A 16,092-nucleotide genomic window follows, 5' to 3' on the forward strand; every position below is an offset into this window, starting at 1 on the left:
GTCTTTTATTATTATTATCACTTTTTTGGATATCTCAGCCATTTGAAACCAATTTTCATCAAATAAATGTTGAATCCTTCTTAAAATTACAAGCTCTTTCATATTTCATAAGAGGTTTCTCATAATCTCACTTAGGAATGTAAAAAACATGAATCCCCACCTCAACCAGTACTGTACAGCCCCTTTAAGCTGTTAGAAGAGCTTCTTGAGAGCCAGTGGAATTTAACCACTGGATAGAGAACACAAAATGCCTACCCACATATCTGAATGGCATGGTACCTAAGATACGGTTTTCTTTGTGTTTTTCGAGATGCATTGCGTGCAGGAAAAAGAGTGCATGGCTCACATTAAAGGGTTCAGTCAGCTATTTATTCACAATAATGGAAGGTTAGAATTCTTATTACGTGTACCATTTTCAGTGAAGAGGATATTGGTGCACATCTGTTTTGATGGAGTCATGACTTCAATATTTAATGCATGTGCTTCAGCACTTTATAGATACTATCAAAAAAAGAAAAAAAAAAAGCTGAAATAATATGTGAAGCGCTGAAGTGAAACATTCAGATGGTTGCACTACCACTAAATGTGCCCCCACCAAAGATTGTGCCAGATCTATTTGACCTGCTCTGCCCATCATGGCAAGTGACTCTTGACTAAAGCCATTTCAAAGGAAAACTTCCTTCCATGTTCAAGTTGACATTTCCAAATGTGTTTCCATTTCACATCATATGTATGACAAGAAAAAATAACAATCTGCCATATAAACTGTCACATATTTTCATGAAAAGAAAGATGATCAGTTGCCACTACACTGGATGGAGATAAAAATCTCCCATCTACTTGAAAAATAATCATACATGTTTTAGCTTAATTGCAATTCTGGGATGCTCAAGGTGCTTGCAGTTTATTCTTTCATTAGTAATGTCTTCAGATACTAAAATTTCCAACAAGGTTGTATGTCTGTGTTTATACTGATCAATGAAAGCCTGCCATTGTGCTGTACAAAGTAGGATGTTGAAATGCAAAAATGGTTTTGTAATATTCAGGGAGGTAGGAAGAGATTCCCACCTCCCTGCTGTTAATGACCGCCAAGAATGTGCCAGTACGCGCGGTTTCTTTTTTGTCGAATGGTCTCTCTCCTCTACCCCTCCCCCATCCCCAAGTCTGGCACCTTGCCATTGTGGGATTTTTATTGTTTCTTGGTAAACTTGGTGTTCACTTTTGACCGCGTGTTATTAGGTGATCCGAGTATCCTCTCGGATCACCTTCTGTATCTGTACGGATTCTTTGTTGGGTCTTCTTCTTCTTCTTCTTCTTTCTTTATTTCTGGACAAAATTTGTGTATCGATTAGCTCAGAAAGTGTTCTTCCTATCAATGTCAAAATTATACCATATATGTATCATGTCCCAAAGACGACGGGTCAAATAAAATCATAGTGATCAGTCGACCGTGACGTCACTATGACGTCATTATATGAAAACACATTTTCATTCATATCTCATTAATGGAATGGAGTTTTTCAATGAAATTTACGTCACATATATTTCAAATTATGCGGATTCTACTCATATTCTCAAAATTCATATTTTCTCTTAAAACGTGCGCGTACGCGCGCGTAGAAATATTTGTATGCTCAAATCGAGCTCAAAATTTTTTTGCACACGTTTCAGACCATTTGGAGCATTTTTTGAAAAATTGAAAAAATTGGACGGACGCGTACGCGCGCGCATATATACGCACGCACAGCTCATATGCAATAGAAATTTCCCGTTTTTTCACACTTATCGGATGCCTGAAATGTCAAGGAATATTTCTACCAAGTTTCAAGTCAATCCGACTCAATATGACGTCATACAGACCCGTCAAAGTTGAAATTCCGCGCGCGCGTCAATGGCGATATACAGTCCAACAATGCCAAAAAACCGCCAATTTCAAATCCGATTTTACTCGTCAGGATGGACGGTGACCCCCCATTTTCTTTACATATTCTGAAAGCTGATGAGTTGTACATGTCATTTCATGGGTTGACGATGCTGAAAAAATGATTAAAAGATATCAAATTTCTTAATAAAGTAAAAAAAGTAAATTTTCAAAATGACGTCATCAAATTTTAAGTTCATTCGAGCGTATCTCACTAATCCTTTGCCAATTTTCACCTAGATTTCAGTATGTTGTAGCTTATTAAATGCTCTTTCGGTAATATAATAACAACATTTTGATTGGATGACGGCATCATCTCGTAAAAATGGATTAAAAGTAACATTGTTAAATTTGACCAGTTTACGTGTTATCTCTATGGGAGTGCAGTTTTTCTGGAAATGAAAACTGACATGACTATCTTTATCGAGCACTAGCTCACTTATGCTTCGGTGAATTTCTCCCATATTTTAGTATGTTGTAGCTGAGACTTTGGGCTATCGTAAGTGTGCCCTTCGTTTTTTCATACGGAGTCGGCATCATGCCCAAAAACTTGGTTGAAATTAAAGCTTATCTTCCATGTATTTTCATATTCCTTTCTTTCTGCAACTTTCTTTGCAATAACTCAAGAAAAACAAGCTCTATCAGCCCAATATTTTGCACATGTTTAGTTTATGTCACGTACATTATTTCATAAAATAACAACTACTTGATCGGACACCTTCTTGGGTATGTAAATTAGGGTCAAAGGTCAAAAATGTTTCATCCTGTATCTTGGTGAATACATGTCTTATCTTTCCCATATTTTGCATACGTAAAGAACATGTTACAAGAATCATTTCACAAAATAACCACTTTTTGCTCAGACGCCATCTTGTCTGTGCAAAGTAGGGTCAAAGGTCATATGTACTTCTTTCTTTATCTTCATTATCACGTGTTATCTCTATGGGAGGGAATTTTTCTAGATGTGAAAATTGACATGATTGTCTTTATCGACGACTAACTCAATTACCCTTTGGTGAATTTCTTCCAGATTTTAGTATGTTGTAGCCAATGTAATACTCTTTAAGTTTTGTTCAATCAAAGTTTTAATCGGATGATGTCTTCACCTCGTGAAAATAGATATAATGTAACCTTGTCAAATTTAACCAGTTTACGTGTTATCTCTATGGGAGGGAATTTTTCTGGAAATGAAAATTGACATGACGGTCTTTATCGGACACTAGCTCACTTACTCTTCTGTGAATTTCTCCCAGATTTTAATATGTTGTAGCTGAGACTTTGCGCTATCGTTAATGTGCCCTTTGTTTCTTCATACGGTTTCGGGATTACGTCAAAAAACTTGGTTGAAATTAAAGCTTATCTTCGATGTATTGAGACATTTCTTTCTTTCTGCAACTTTCTTTGCAATAACTCAAGAAAAACAGACTCAATCACCCCCATATTTTGCACATGTTTAGATCATGCCACATACATTATTTCATAAGATAACAACTACTTGATTTGACGCCATCTTGGGTATACAAATTAGGGTCAAAGGTCATAAATGTTTTACCCTGTATCTTGGTGAATACATGTCCTATCTTTCCCATATTTTGCACACGTAAAGACCATATTACAGGGATCATTTCACAAAATAACCACGTTTTGCTCAGATGCCATCTTGTCTGTGCAAAGTGGGGTCAAAGATCAAATATACTTCATTCTGTATCTTAGTGTATACGGAATTGTGTACCATAGATGGCAGGTCTGACTCCCTTTTCTAAATGAGAATCCAAACATCACACATCAATGTCCCTATTAACACAGATGAAACCTGTTTGGTCATACCATTGGGATCGGGACTAAAATCATTGATTTCCGAAGAGATCGGATCACCTAATTTGTCAGTCTTGACAAATTCCAAGTCTAGTTGATTTGTGTTATTTTTATCTTGAATCATGCACTGTGCTCTGTATCCACATGGAGCACGCACAACCAGTGACTACTCGACTCACCTGTAGGCAGCTAATGGCGAGCAGAAGATGGCAGACAGTTTTTCTGCTACCACTATTTTTTACTGCCAAAATAGGCAAATACCCGGCTTTGTCACCACAGAACATTATTCAGACACACATCGTATTGGAATGTAAATGAACTTTCTTCGATATTGATGAGCGTTGATGTGGCATCGCAATGCAAAAGGGCTTCTTCAAGTAAGTGTTCGACAGTTGTTGAAATCGTGACATCGCTAAACAGTCGTTGTGGACGTTAGTTTTGGGCTTGCGTGTGCATGATTTCATGGGTTTGTTGAAGGGAAAATATGGAGAAAGAAGGTGGCTTCAAAATTATTTGCCTGCCCGATACGGGCAAGCATTTTTTCTCCTTGTTTCAGAACACTTGGACGACTTTGATTTTCATTTGCTTGAGCAATCAGGAAGTGCTTACAGTGTATGTCCGCCCTGCTATTAGATAGGACTTCACAAACTGAGCATTCAAAGCTTGTCTGACAGGTTTGAGGTCAATAACTACGCAGGCGCAATGGCGTGATAGCTATCGAAGCAGATGTCAATCACGGAAGTTTAACGAGCGTGTGCTCACTGGTGAAGCAGTGATTTGATTACTTGCGAAAACACCGAACCTTGTCGGTGTGGAGCATGGGTACAAAGGGGATGTCGAGATTCCACTCCTTCTCTTCCCACCTCCCTGGTTTATTGTAACCATGGAAGAAATATTGTGATACAGTACTCTCCGCATAATCGGGTAGGCTCGGGCAGAGCGTTTCTTACCCGATTTAAAGCGGAGTACCCGATTAACAGAAGAACACGTCTCATTCACATAATTTGACACACACAATGGCCCGAATTCTCAAAGCTGGAATAACTATTCTGCGGAATAGTTATTCCGGGGAATAAGTTATTCCGGGGAATAAGTTATTCCACTTTTGACAATAGATTCCAGGGAAAAAATCGCGTCATTTTACGTCACGAGGGCCTGATTTGCATAAGAGGCGTAATAAATCGGTGGAATAAGGGGTGTAATAAAGTTATTCCACCTTTGAGAATTGGGCCATTGTGTATACCGATGTACATGCATTGCAAACTGCACCAAACACCTACGATTTTGTACACTGTATGCTTAACACGCGTGCTTGCACGGCACATTATACAAACCTTATACTTGCTCAGTCACGAGCAATAATTTACACTCTTTTTATGGACAAATATGTCTTCAGAAAACTTTGTCGTTTGTCTATAGACTCCTCGCTAACAGGCAGGCATTTTCGGAAATGAACACGTCTCTTTGTGTGCACTAATCACATAGAACGTCGGGTTACTAACTTTTCGAGAAGTTACTGGGGAAAAGCAAAATTATGGAGGTGGTGCATGGCCTGATTTTTGTTGCAAACTTCTGGTATTGTGAATGTTGTTGCGGAGCAAGGGAGGAGCGCAAGTGTGTTCAACTCCTGTCGGTCTATGCAATTGTGAGTGCCAGCTACATGAATATTGTTCGTTTACGTGTGGCAAGTCGGTACTGGTACATGTGTTTTCATATTTAACCACTCCCCAAATGATCGGTCTTCTTTGCAAATTAAGCAGAGAATACAATTAGCCGTGGAAAATTTGACATTCGTGATTTCTTAAAGTGTTATATCTGCGATAAAATGCGGGTAGAAATTTTACCCATTTATGCGGAGAGGCAACCCAATTATCAGGTAATTTTAATGTGCATTGGAACTGATTTTGACATTATTACCCAGTTCCAAACGGAGTACCCGTTTAAAGCGATACCCGATTACGCGGAGAGTACTGTATCTCCACAATGTTGATAAAATGGCGTCAGTAGCAAACGGCAGTTGTGCCTTCATAAAGATGATTTTAGAGCTGGAAATGTGCATCTTACCATTCTTGGCTCTAGAGTACCAAATGCAAACCTCAAATATTTACAGCTTGAACTCTATTCATTTCATTGACCCTATCAGATGTATGCCAAAAGATTAAAAAAAAATCTTCCCAAAATCCTTAAAATGTTCAGATCACTGCCAAAATTTAATCATCTATATTCCTTGTGTAAGTATCAACTTTCCTGCAAATTGCATTCATCCATTCTCAAATTTTAAAGTTATTTTGCATACAGAGAAACAGACAAACCAATGCCAATGAAAATACAGTTAAATGTGGAACTTCCTTCCTTAGTGCCAGAGGTAACCACATAATGGAGATGATTTTATTTTACAAGATTGAAAGTGAAAGAATTCTTTCAGAACTTATCATGGGTGGCTGAATGTATGCTGTCTTCATAATTTTTCATAGTTTGAAGTACACAATGTACAGAGGAAATATTGGCATAATGTACAAACAGTGTATGTTATGGAGAGTTGCCAAAAAAATGGCTGAAGTTGAAGCAAACAGAAGCTCAAAGTTGTGACTGCACACTTGGCTGAGTGTTAGTGATAATAATGCAGACACAGACTGTTGTTGTTGGCAAAAGTGACTGTGGACTGACTGTATGTCAGCTGTTAACAGATGATGACTACTACATTTGACTTGGAAGCAAGCCATGCAGCAATGGGTTGTTAAACTTTACACACTTTAGGCAATAATAGTATCAATGATTATGTTTGGTATTGTAGCCTCTGCCTAAAGTTGATAACATGCACTGGTCAGGGTTTGTGCGGTGGAATATGGAAAACCTAGAAACGTCATAGAATATTGAAAGTCTTATGTGTTTACAAGCCTGGAAAAGTCATTGAAATTTATAGATAATGTGTTCTTTTTGCCTTTTAGTGACCATCATTTTTGCATTGCAATATGTTAAGGAAAACATTTACCGGTAATTGAATTAAATTGGATCAACTCCACCACTACATACAGTGTTCTTTGTGTTCAATATTTTACATGGACACTCTTTATCTAATTGAAATAGTAATGAATGTCCATGTATTTAACACCAACCACTTAGGTTCTTATGAAGTGTAGCTGTCCAAAATGGGCCCTGGATTTCTAAAATTTTATGTTGAAAAGTAATGGGAAAGTCATGGAATTAAGTGCAGGAACCCTGACTGTACCATCTATAAAGGCTGTACTTCCGAATGTTAGGTGAAGAATTTCATCTTAATGTCATGGTTTTAAAATGTACTTTACAGCTCTAAGGTGATTGGGCAATTATGTTTTCTTATTTGTAACCTGTCTTCTGTGAAGTTGTATTAAAAATGAAAGTATTTCAGTTATAGTGTCTTACTGATGGTACATAGAAGGGTCTGTTGATTTGTTTTTCCTTTCCTTCTATTTGGTAGTTGTTTTCGTTTCTAGCTCTGCCATATGGCCTCTGGAAAGGTGTCACTTTTAAGTACCAAACTCAGATACCCTGGTGTGCTTACAGATGTGTGTATGACCGTGTGTGTGTGTGTGTGTGTGTGTGAGAGAGGGAGGGAGAGAGAGAGAGAGAGTAGAGTGCTAACGACATCAGTGACTGTGTACAAGTGTGTGTAAACCGTGTACAGTGCACAAATGTGTGTACACGTGGTTTACTCGACAGTGTGTACTGTTAGGGTACTGGGTACATTAGTTACGTTCAGACGGGAGCCCTTAACCTCGAAGTTAGGAAACTTCGAGGTTAGAGCTTGTAGTTAGGGACCGTGAAGACGCACTCGTAGTTAGCAAACCTCGAGGTTTGCTCGATGTTTCGAGCCACGAGAAATCTTATGGTTAGCGCTCTAACCACGAGCCGCGGGGGGTCCCCACTCGTAGTTAAGCACCGTGTGGACACAAAAAACAACGAACTCGAAGTTAAGAGTGACGTCGCCGTAAACTCCAGCCCCCACAATTTCTCTCTGCTTCCGGGTCAACCTCCCAAACGTACACCACAAATACACTACACGTGAAAAACCTATGACGCAGGACACAACATCATCATCTTTTCTTCCCATGCGCTTGATCTCTGAAACTGAACACGTCGAACTCGCTACTGTATTCTATATTCTTCTCCGACGCTAAAAAAATGTTTTCGACGAATATCTTCATAAAGGCGTAAAGTCATCAGTGCAGTGCTATCTCTGCATACCATGACAGAGAACTGTACCTGTAAGCGAGTCCGACAGGGTTGGACTAAAGAATAAATAGACGTCTTGTTAGCAGTGTGGGCTGAAACTTCTGGTTTTGTGGTTTTAACATCGAGTGGGACCCACTCGTAGTTACGGGGGGCAGAAGCTTTACCTCGAGGTTTCGTAACCTCGAGGTTAAGATTCGTCGTGTGGACACTCGTCGTAGTTAGGGGGCAAGAGCTAAACCTCGAAGTTTCCTAACCTCGAGGTTAGGGCCTGCCGTCTGAACGTAACTATTGTCTACACCAGCTGGGTTGTAAGCATTTGATTGATTCTTTTTACAATGTCCTTTGCCAGTTTATGTTCATCACTTTCTTTCTCTCTTAATTTCTCTCAGTCTGTACTGCTGTTTCTACACTGTGTCACGTGGACCATGAAAGTCTAAACAGGAAGTTCTTTTTCCATTTTTCTTAAATTTGCAAAGCAAGGATATTATTCTTATCCTCAAAATGGCAGAGCTGAGAATCAAATTATGCAAAAATAACAGTGCATCTTCCCCTTGCTGGTCAATATCTATGCCCTGCTATTCTACCATCTGATTCTTGCCACATTGGTCACTCAATTGAATTAAAAGATAAAGTCAGTGTTTCTGATGATGAGTTTCTTTCAGGGAACATCTGAGTGCTCCCATTATTAAAAAGTAAATAAAGTTTCTCTTAAAATGCTGATTGTGACAGGCTGGATGACATGAAGTGATATGCAAGAGCTGTCACTGTGACTAGCATACATGTATACTGTCAAGTCCAGAGGACCGTACTGGAAAAGTAGAAATATTTGTGATGTGTTGAAATTTTTGCGCTTTTCGCACATCCACAAAGAAGCGTGAAAATAAAAGCATGCGAATATTTTTGCTTGCCATATGTTCCAGTAGTTTATATCTTGATTCCGTGGAATTATAGACACGCAGGACTCTTCTTACCCGGCCGAGCGTGAAAAATCAGTCACGCGAACATATCCACTTTTACAGAACCTTACTATATAATATCTTCTCTTTTTGTCTCTCATACAGTTCAAGGAGGTCAACCGAGCACACAAAGTACTAAGTGACGAAAAGAAGCGACAGATATACGATGAGTACGGCTCGTTTGGGATCTACATCGCTGACCAGATTGGTGAAGACAACGTTGATCTCTACTTCCTTGTCAACAGTAAATGCTTCAGGGTAAGTACAGTGTAAGACTCGGGAAGCAGCGTATTCACTATAGGTTAATTCATGAGCATTGCATTTTGTGGTTACAGAGATTCGTGATTGAGGACCACAAATACATGAGTGTACGTATAATCCAATTTTAGAAGCAATGTTTGCAATGTCTGCCTTGCAGATAATATGCTACATTCTAGTTTAGAATACGGGAAGCAACATTTGCTGTATTATAATTTTTGCGAATAGCATTTAACTGCAAAATTTGACAAAAGAAATATTTGGCATTTACATTATGTGACCCATTATCACAAAGAACTGATAAAGCCACTCAGTTGTTGATTGTGTTGATTCTTATAATCTTTATAGATGTTGAAAAATCCTTCAGACTCTGAAGCTTTTTAACTGTATTTGCTCTTGAAATTTGAAACTCTGTCTTACCACCGAAACAGAAATAAAGCTGGCTGCTAGAGGAATGCCACTGTGAGACACTTAGCTGTAAAGTTATGAATTGAAATGGTCAGTCTTAATCTTTGAGTTCATTGTCTTCTCCATATCAACAGAGGGGGACTTCATGTGAATTGATTGTGCAGCTCTTTCTACAAATGGACCATGAAAATTTGCTACCAACTTCACTTCAGATTGACACTACATTGTACATGTATAAACACATACTATCATTTAATGTTTCCTTTCTCTCAGAGAAAATGTAATCTATACATGAACTGTACGAAATACAGTAAAGTGAGCAGCTGTTTAAGGAGTCACTTAAAGTTGCTGCCATCTTTACAACGATTAATCCATTGTGTGCTGTGAGTGCTGATTGGCCCAGAAAACCCCATAGGCTTGTACACACTGTCTAGACTCCCTGGCGCAGAAAGGGTTAACATGGTAAACATACACTTGTACATGTACTTTACAATGTAAGTCATATGGTGATCAAAAAACCTGTGTCTGTCCATATTTGTTGCAGATAACAAGTGTCATCTGCTTCTTCTGCACCTGCTACTGCTTCTGTTTCTGTTGCTGCCTCTGCTGCTTTGGATGCTGCGGACGATGTCGACGAGGAGAGGAGGACGATGAGGACTTCGAGATCGTCATACCTGATGACGAGGTGAGTGTCGGAGGGGACGAAGAATGGATGTCCTCTGATGAAAGATATTATGATCAACTCGTTGAGGACGAGTCCCAAGTATACTCGGGCAGGTGTCCATGGGACAATGTAGCAAAATCACCCTGTCATCAACGGGCTAACAACTTCTCTTCTCCTTCACAATGCATGCATGTCTTATATAAGGGGAGGGAGAATTAAAACAACAAGAATGCAAAATAAACCAAGCCAGTGAAAAGTCTGAACTCCTCAAATATAGAACCATAATAATTTTCTGTCATTTCTTATTTCAATCGATAGAAACCAAATGTACAGGCATACCTCTGCATAAAGGATGATATCAAATGAACAAATTGTGTAGCTGTACAGTGGGAAATGTTTAACCTGTTGAGGACAAGTCCTGAGTATACTCGGGCAAGTGTTTATGGGAAATGCGGGTTGTAGCAAAGTCAGCCCATCCTTAACAGGTTAAATATAACCTGTGTACCTGTCAGTCAAGTAGTCATTTAAAAAACAAGAAACAAAAAAAAAAAAACCCCCAAAAAACACCACCTATATATGACATGTGGCACATTGTCAAAGACACCCTCCTTATATCAGTTAGGATGATTTCAAGTTACTTAACCCTAATCAGGCTGGGCTTTTTTGGCTATGCTATATCTGGGGGGGGGGGGGGGCGGATTCCGCCCCCCCTTCAGATCTCGCCTATGGAACGCGCGATCGCGCCGAAAATCAGCACACGCGACGCCCGCGACGTATTCTATCAAAATGTATGGTTGCTTTCTCCGAAAAATTTTTCTTATATTTTATATTAATTAATTATTGTAATTTATGCATAAAATCAGTTTTGGGCTCTAAATCACTTATTTATGCTCCAATTAGGCTAATTTCTTTTTAAAAATGTCTCTTGTATCATTCTTCTGAGACATAGGATAAAAAAAAATCTGTATCGAAATTAATTTCTTATGTATTTTATTGTTTTTTGAATTTCTTATGTATTTCTTTGTTTTTTGACCTTTTGTTTTTGTTTGTTTTTTGGCCAAAATTTGTCACAGACATTTTTCAAAGCATTATTATGCTAAAATAAATTAATTTCGGCCATTCTAAGTGAAGATATGAATTTTTATGTGAATTAATTGAAAAAACACAATTTGCATTGGATTTGTACACAAAATCACGTTTTGGAGCAATTTTGGGGTTGACAAATTTTTTTCGAACGGGCGTCGCGTCAAAACGGTACGCGCGGGCGCAACAATTTGGGTGTCAAAAGTTGCGCGATACTTGAAAGAAAAAAGTCATGAAACATCGCGGCGGGAGCTTATCGCGCTGCGAAGATATTGCGCGAAACGTCGAGGGGGGGGCGGATTCCGCCCCCCCCCCCAGCCTGATTAGGGTTAATGTTCAGCAAGTATTTCTTCTTGCTTTAGCTGTCAACAAGAGCTAGATAACAAGTTGTAATGAAGAAATGTTAACCTGTTGAGGACAGGCTGATTTTGTTACAACACACATTTTCCATAGACCCCTGCCCGAGTATACTTGGGACTCGTCCTTTATGGGTTAAGGAAAGAGGTGTTTAAATCCATGCCAGCTAGAGAGAGAAAGAGGAACTTTAGTCCTCTAAAATACTAAAATATGTTGGTGCCATTGTTAGAATCAATTGGGACTCGCAATTTAGATGAATTTGAAATTCTGAAACTGAAATAATTGCAATCATATGAACAACAGAGGGCGCAAATTGAAGGATGTATTGATTTTTTATTATTATCATTAGTAGTAGTATTATTAGTATTATTATTATTATTATTATTGTTATATATTATTATTATTATTATTTTACTATAATACCTTTCAGAAAACATCACTGGTGAATAGGAAAATGTGGTTTCTATGATTTTTTTTTCTGATAAGAGAGGGTGAAGAAGCCTTGTGTGATATTTGCTTCTATGCATCACTTTTTTTTATCTTAATTCTCCATGACAGGAGGAAGGTGAGGAAGGTAATGAAACCACACCCGTCACCAGCCAGCCTAAATCGGAGGGAGGAGCCTCTAATGCTCCCATTGCCATGCCGCCACCTCCAGAGAAATCAGCCGCTGACGAGCCTACCGAGACAACGGGGCTAAACACTGGGGAGAAACCGCTATACACTGAGGGATAACATCCCCCTCCCCCACCTCCCCCTCCACTCATGTCTCATGTAATGATTCCAGAAGGGAAGTAACGGAATTCAGTTTTAATGCAAGTCTGGAAGAAATGTTGTGGTACGTAGATGAAAGGAAGAAAAAAAGTGAGAGTTGTAAAAGATTACTGGTTGAAGTGAAGACTCTGCAGAATGCTCATGTCTGCCAGGAGAGGTCTATTAAAGTTGTCTGTTTGTCTAAAGGTGGTATTTTTGACAATTCTCAAAATATATTAATCTTATAGCTTAAAGCTGGTCATGTGTCCATAATATATTGGAATGCCTGTTTTCAATGGCATATTTCACTCTTCGAGAAGGAAGACATTATTTTTATGCCTCTACTGCAAAATGTTGGAGATAGTTCATTCCCACTAGTCAGTATTTCATATTTCACTGCATCAGTGCAGGAATGGCCTTATACCACAGGTATGCATGGCACGATGAAAAGAAAATGTGGCTATAAGGGTCATGTTAAACTGACATTACAATTTGACAACCAAGTAGACTGTGTGTGTACAAACAGCCCCTTCAGAGTGCCAAAAGTAACTTGTATTTTCTCCTTAACATGGGAGACAACTAAATATTTTTCTGCCCATACTTAAATAACAAATCATTGTCCCGGAGCATGTTGCCTAATGCCTATGTAATATTTTACTGATGACAAAAACACTAAGCAAAATAGGTGATTGCGATGTGACATAACCATTGGAAGAGTTGATTGTTTGAAACATTTATACTGTAGGTGAAAAAACAAAACTTCCCCTATACGGTGTTTAGAAGTGATGTATTTGATAGTTACAATAGTTTGCATATACTTTGGGACTCGTGGTACAAGAATACTGCCTTTAGAATTGGAACTGGATATAGACTTTGCTGAATTGTTATTTTTTCTTTTCTTTTCTACGACATGCAGTATACTGTGTCCTGTCGTAAGAAATATAGGCTTATGGCCACATTTCTCGCACATTCACTAGGTATGTAGGATGATGTTCATTTTTATTGTACTAATGTATTTAAACTTGGTGAATTGATTGATGTACTGTTTTCTGTTGCCAGTTATTAGTAGATGGTCCCCAGTTCTCATTTTCTTTATGGACTCTTCATCTCTATGTGATAAAATAGTATGGAGTCCTACTTAGTCGGTGCATTGCATCCTGGGAGGTGAAAGGTCATATTCTTTTTTTAAAGAATGTAGGAATCGTTATGTAATCTATATTTGAGACACACTTGCAACATGATGTGTGATGTGACACGTAAGGTATGGACTCGTGAGTTTGAGCACTTGATATTTGTGTCTGAATGTTACAAATTAACTGTGGAAGTTGGTCATACACAAGAAACAAAAAACTTTGTGATACAAACCAAAGAAACCCCCAGAGAATAGAGCTGTGGGAGAGTGTTTACTAAACTACATGTATACACTTTCTAATAACATTTAATTACAAATAATCTACATCAGATCACAAATATATCCTTACTGTGAGGTGGTGTGTCGGTGAGTGTGTTTTTGGTTTCCTCAACAAGTTTAAGAGTACAAGGGACATTCCATATTGTGATCTGAACCTAGTGACATTCTTTTAGCAAAATGTAAACTTGCTTGCCTTCGAGTTCTTTGACACCACCATACATGTCTGCACGTTGCATCACACTGGTAATAGTGGAAAATAAGTGGTGTGTGCTCCCCAGCAGTGGTGGTGTATGTGAACCCACTGCTGGACAATTGAATCTAATACTGTACGTCATTCTGTATTCATCGGTGTTGTAATGGAATCATAGTATGTACATACACACACACCCACACACACACACACACACACAGGCAAACAGAAATGTAGATTTTACATCACTTTGTGTGTAACCACAGGGAATGTGTTTTAGCTGTTTACTTGATTGAGTATTGTGTTCATCTCTTGTGCACAATTCAACATTCTAATGACAATCTGCTGAACCAGAGCTTTGCATCATACAGGGAATTATGACAGAAATTGACAATCTGAGCTGGTTTCACATAAATTTGCAATGTATTCTGTATTGATCAGGTGACGAGTGTCAAAATCATCACAATATTCCAGATAGATATCATATAATTAGAGGAGCCATAGACACAAAAACTGTTAAATCATTTTTCTTGAAAGTGTTTATCCACTTCATGTTTGAAGTTGACTTTGGTATTAAAAATGGTATTAAAAGGATCGTACAGTTTTGGTTGAGACCTAATTTCAGGTTTCTAACATCTTTTGGTGAGATAATGAGAAACCTCTTATGAAATATGAAAGAGCATGTAATTCTATGAGGAATTCAACGTTTATTTGATGAAAATTGGTTTTGAAATGGCTGAGATATCCAAAAAAGAGCGATTTTGATAAAGTGTGGGACCCACACTTTATTACGATTGCTTTGTTTTACTTTGTTTTTGGATGTTTCATTCATTCCACACCCGATTTTCATCAAATAAACTTTGAATTCCTCTTAAAATGGTATGCTTTGTACTATATATCATAAGTATTTTCTTGGTATCTCGCAAAAAGTTAAAAGCCCAATTCTCATCTCCACCAATACTGTACTATCCCTTTAAAACAGAGTTAGATTTTACAGAGTGGTAGAAATTTCTTTGAATTAGACATGCAATGAGAAAGTGATGGAGTTTGAGCAAGTTTCATGTGTTTGAGGAAAAATGTACAAATACGATGTTGGTCATGATGTTGTTTCCTTACCGGTCTCCCTTTGACCTGAACACAAATCTTTGCTAATTTTTCTCATTCTGGAATGAAATGAATATTAATGATCTATGTCCCTCACATCAAGGGTGGTACTAACAGTATTGCTGACTTCTGCAGAGAGGGTCATGTATGAGAGAGTCCAATGGTATGCATCTCTTAAATGGGCGATTCTCCTGCCTCAACCCCCTACAAAACTGGAGATTCTGATGTGCAAACATGGGTGCAGTATTATGTTGTGTGTAGTGCAAATTACAGGGGGAGGGGGCTGATCCAGGGCCTGCTTGAAGGCCCTGCAGCTGAAGGTTTATACAATATGTAGCTCCTCTGTAGTGCTAGCACGAAATAAGAGCACGCGAATATATTTGCTTGCCGTACAAATTGTATATTCCAATAGTCTTGACTCCACGGAATTAAAAACATGCGAAACTTATCTTACCTGACTGAGCATGAAAAATGAGTTGCACGAAAATATTCACTTTTACATGATCTAAGCCCTATTTCTGAACATTTCTGTTGGCAAAAGGAAAGTTGTGTGGGAGAAAGCTAAATTTTACAGGGAAGAAAATACATCTCAATCAGGAGACACAGCCAGAGAAGGAATAGATCAAACTCAAGTGGGAGAGCGGGAGATTTTGAGAAAATGGCTTCAAAGGGAGAGATGGATTCTCAGCTGTATTTACTAAACTATTGACCAAAAATAATGATTTGTATAAAATGCTCATCGGTAAACTCCCCTTTCCGGAATCATCTACTTCACTCTTGTAATTGTGACTTTTTTGTACAATTTCATGAAATGGTGAGAAACTGGAAAATTCCGTCATTTTCTTGTTCTACCTCTGAACCTTAATGAAACTTATACCATTTATTTGTGAGACGGTATTTCATTAATTTATTAAAGTCACATGTAAAACACAGAGTGACTTTCCGCTCGCAAGTTCATAT

At 38.3% G+C, this 16,092-nt stretch overlaps 1 protein-coding gene across 1 annotated transcript in view; it reads left to right on the plus strand.

Moving 5' to 3' along the window:
• The window catches only part of LOC140226292 (dnaJ homolog subfamily C member 5-like), a 33,713-nt gene extending 19,505 nt beyond the window's left edge, over positions 1 to 14,208 (plus strand). Inside the window, exons 4-6 of the mRNA XM_072306788.1 lie at positions 9,010 to 9,162; positions 10,115 to 10,255; positions 12,233 to 14,208. Of these exons, the coding sequence (XP_072162889.1) occupies positions 9,010 to 9,162; positions 10,115 to 10,255; positions 12,233 to 12,409 (471 nt within the window). The 3' untranslated portion in view covers positions 12,410 to 14,208. The remainder of the gene's footprint in view (positions 1 to 9,009; positions 9,163 to 10,114; positions 10,256 to 12,232) is intronic.
• The last annotated feature ends 1,884 nt before the right edge of the window (positions 14,209 to 16,092 follow it).

Source organism: Diadema setosum, chromosome 3 (assembly GCF_964275005.1).
Source record: "Diadema setosum chromosome 3, eeDiaSeto1, whole genome shotgun sequence".
In the NCBI taxonomy this organism is placed as follows: domain Eukaryota; kingdom Metazoa; phylum Echinodermata; class Echinoidea; order Diadematoida; family Diadematidae; genus Diadema; species Diadema setosum.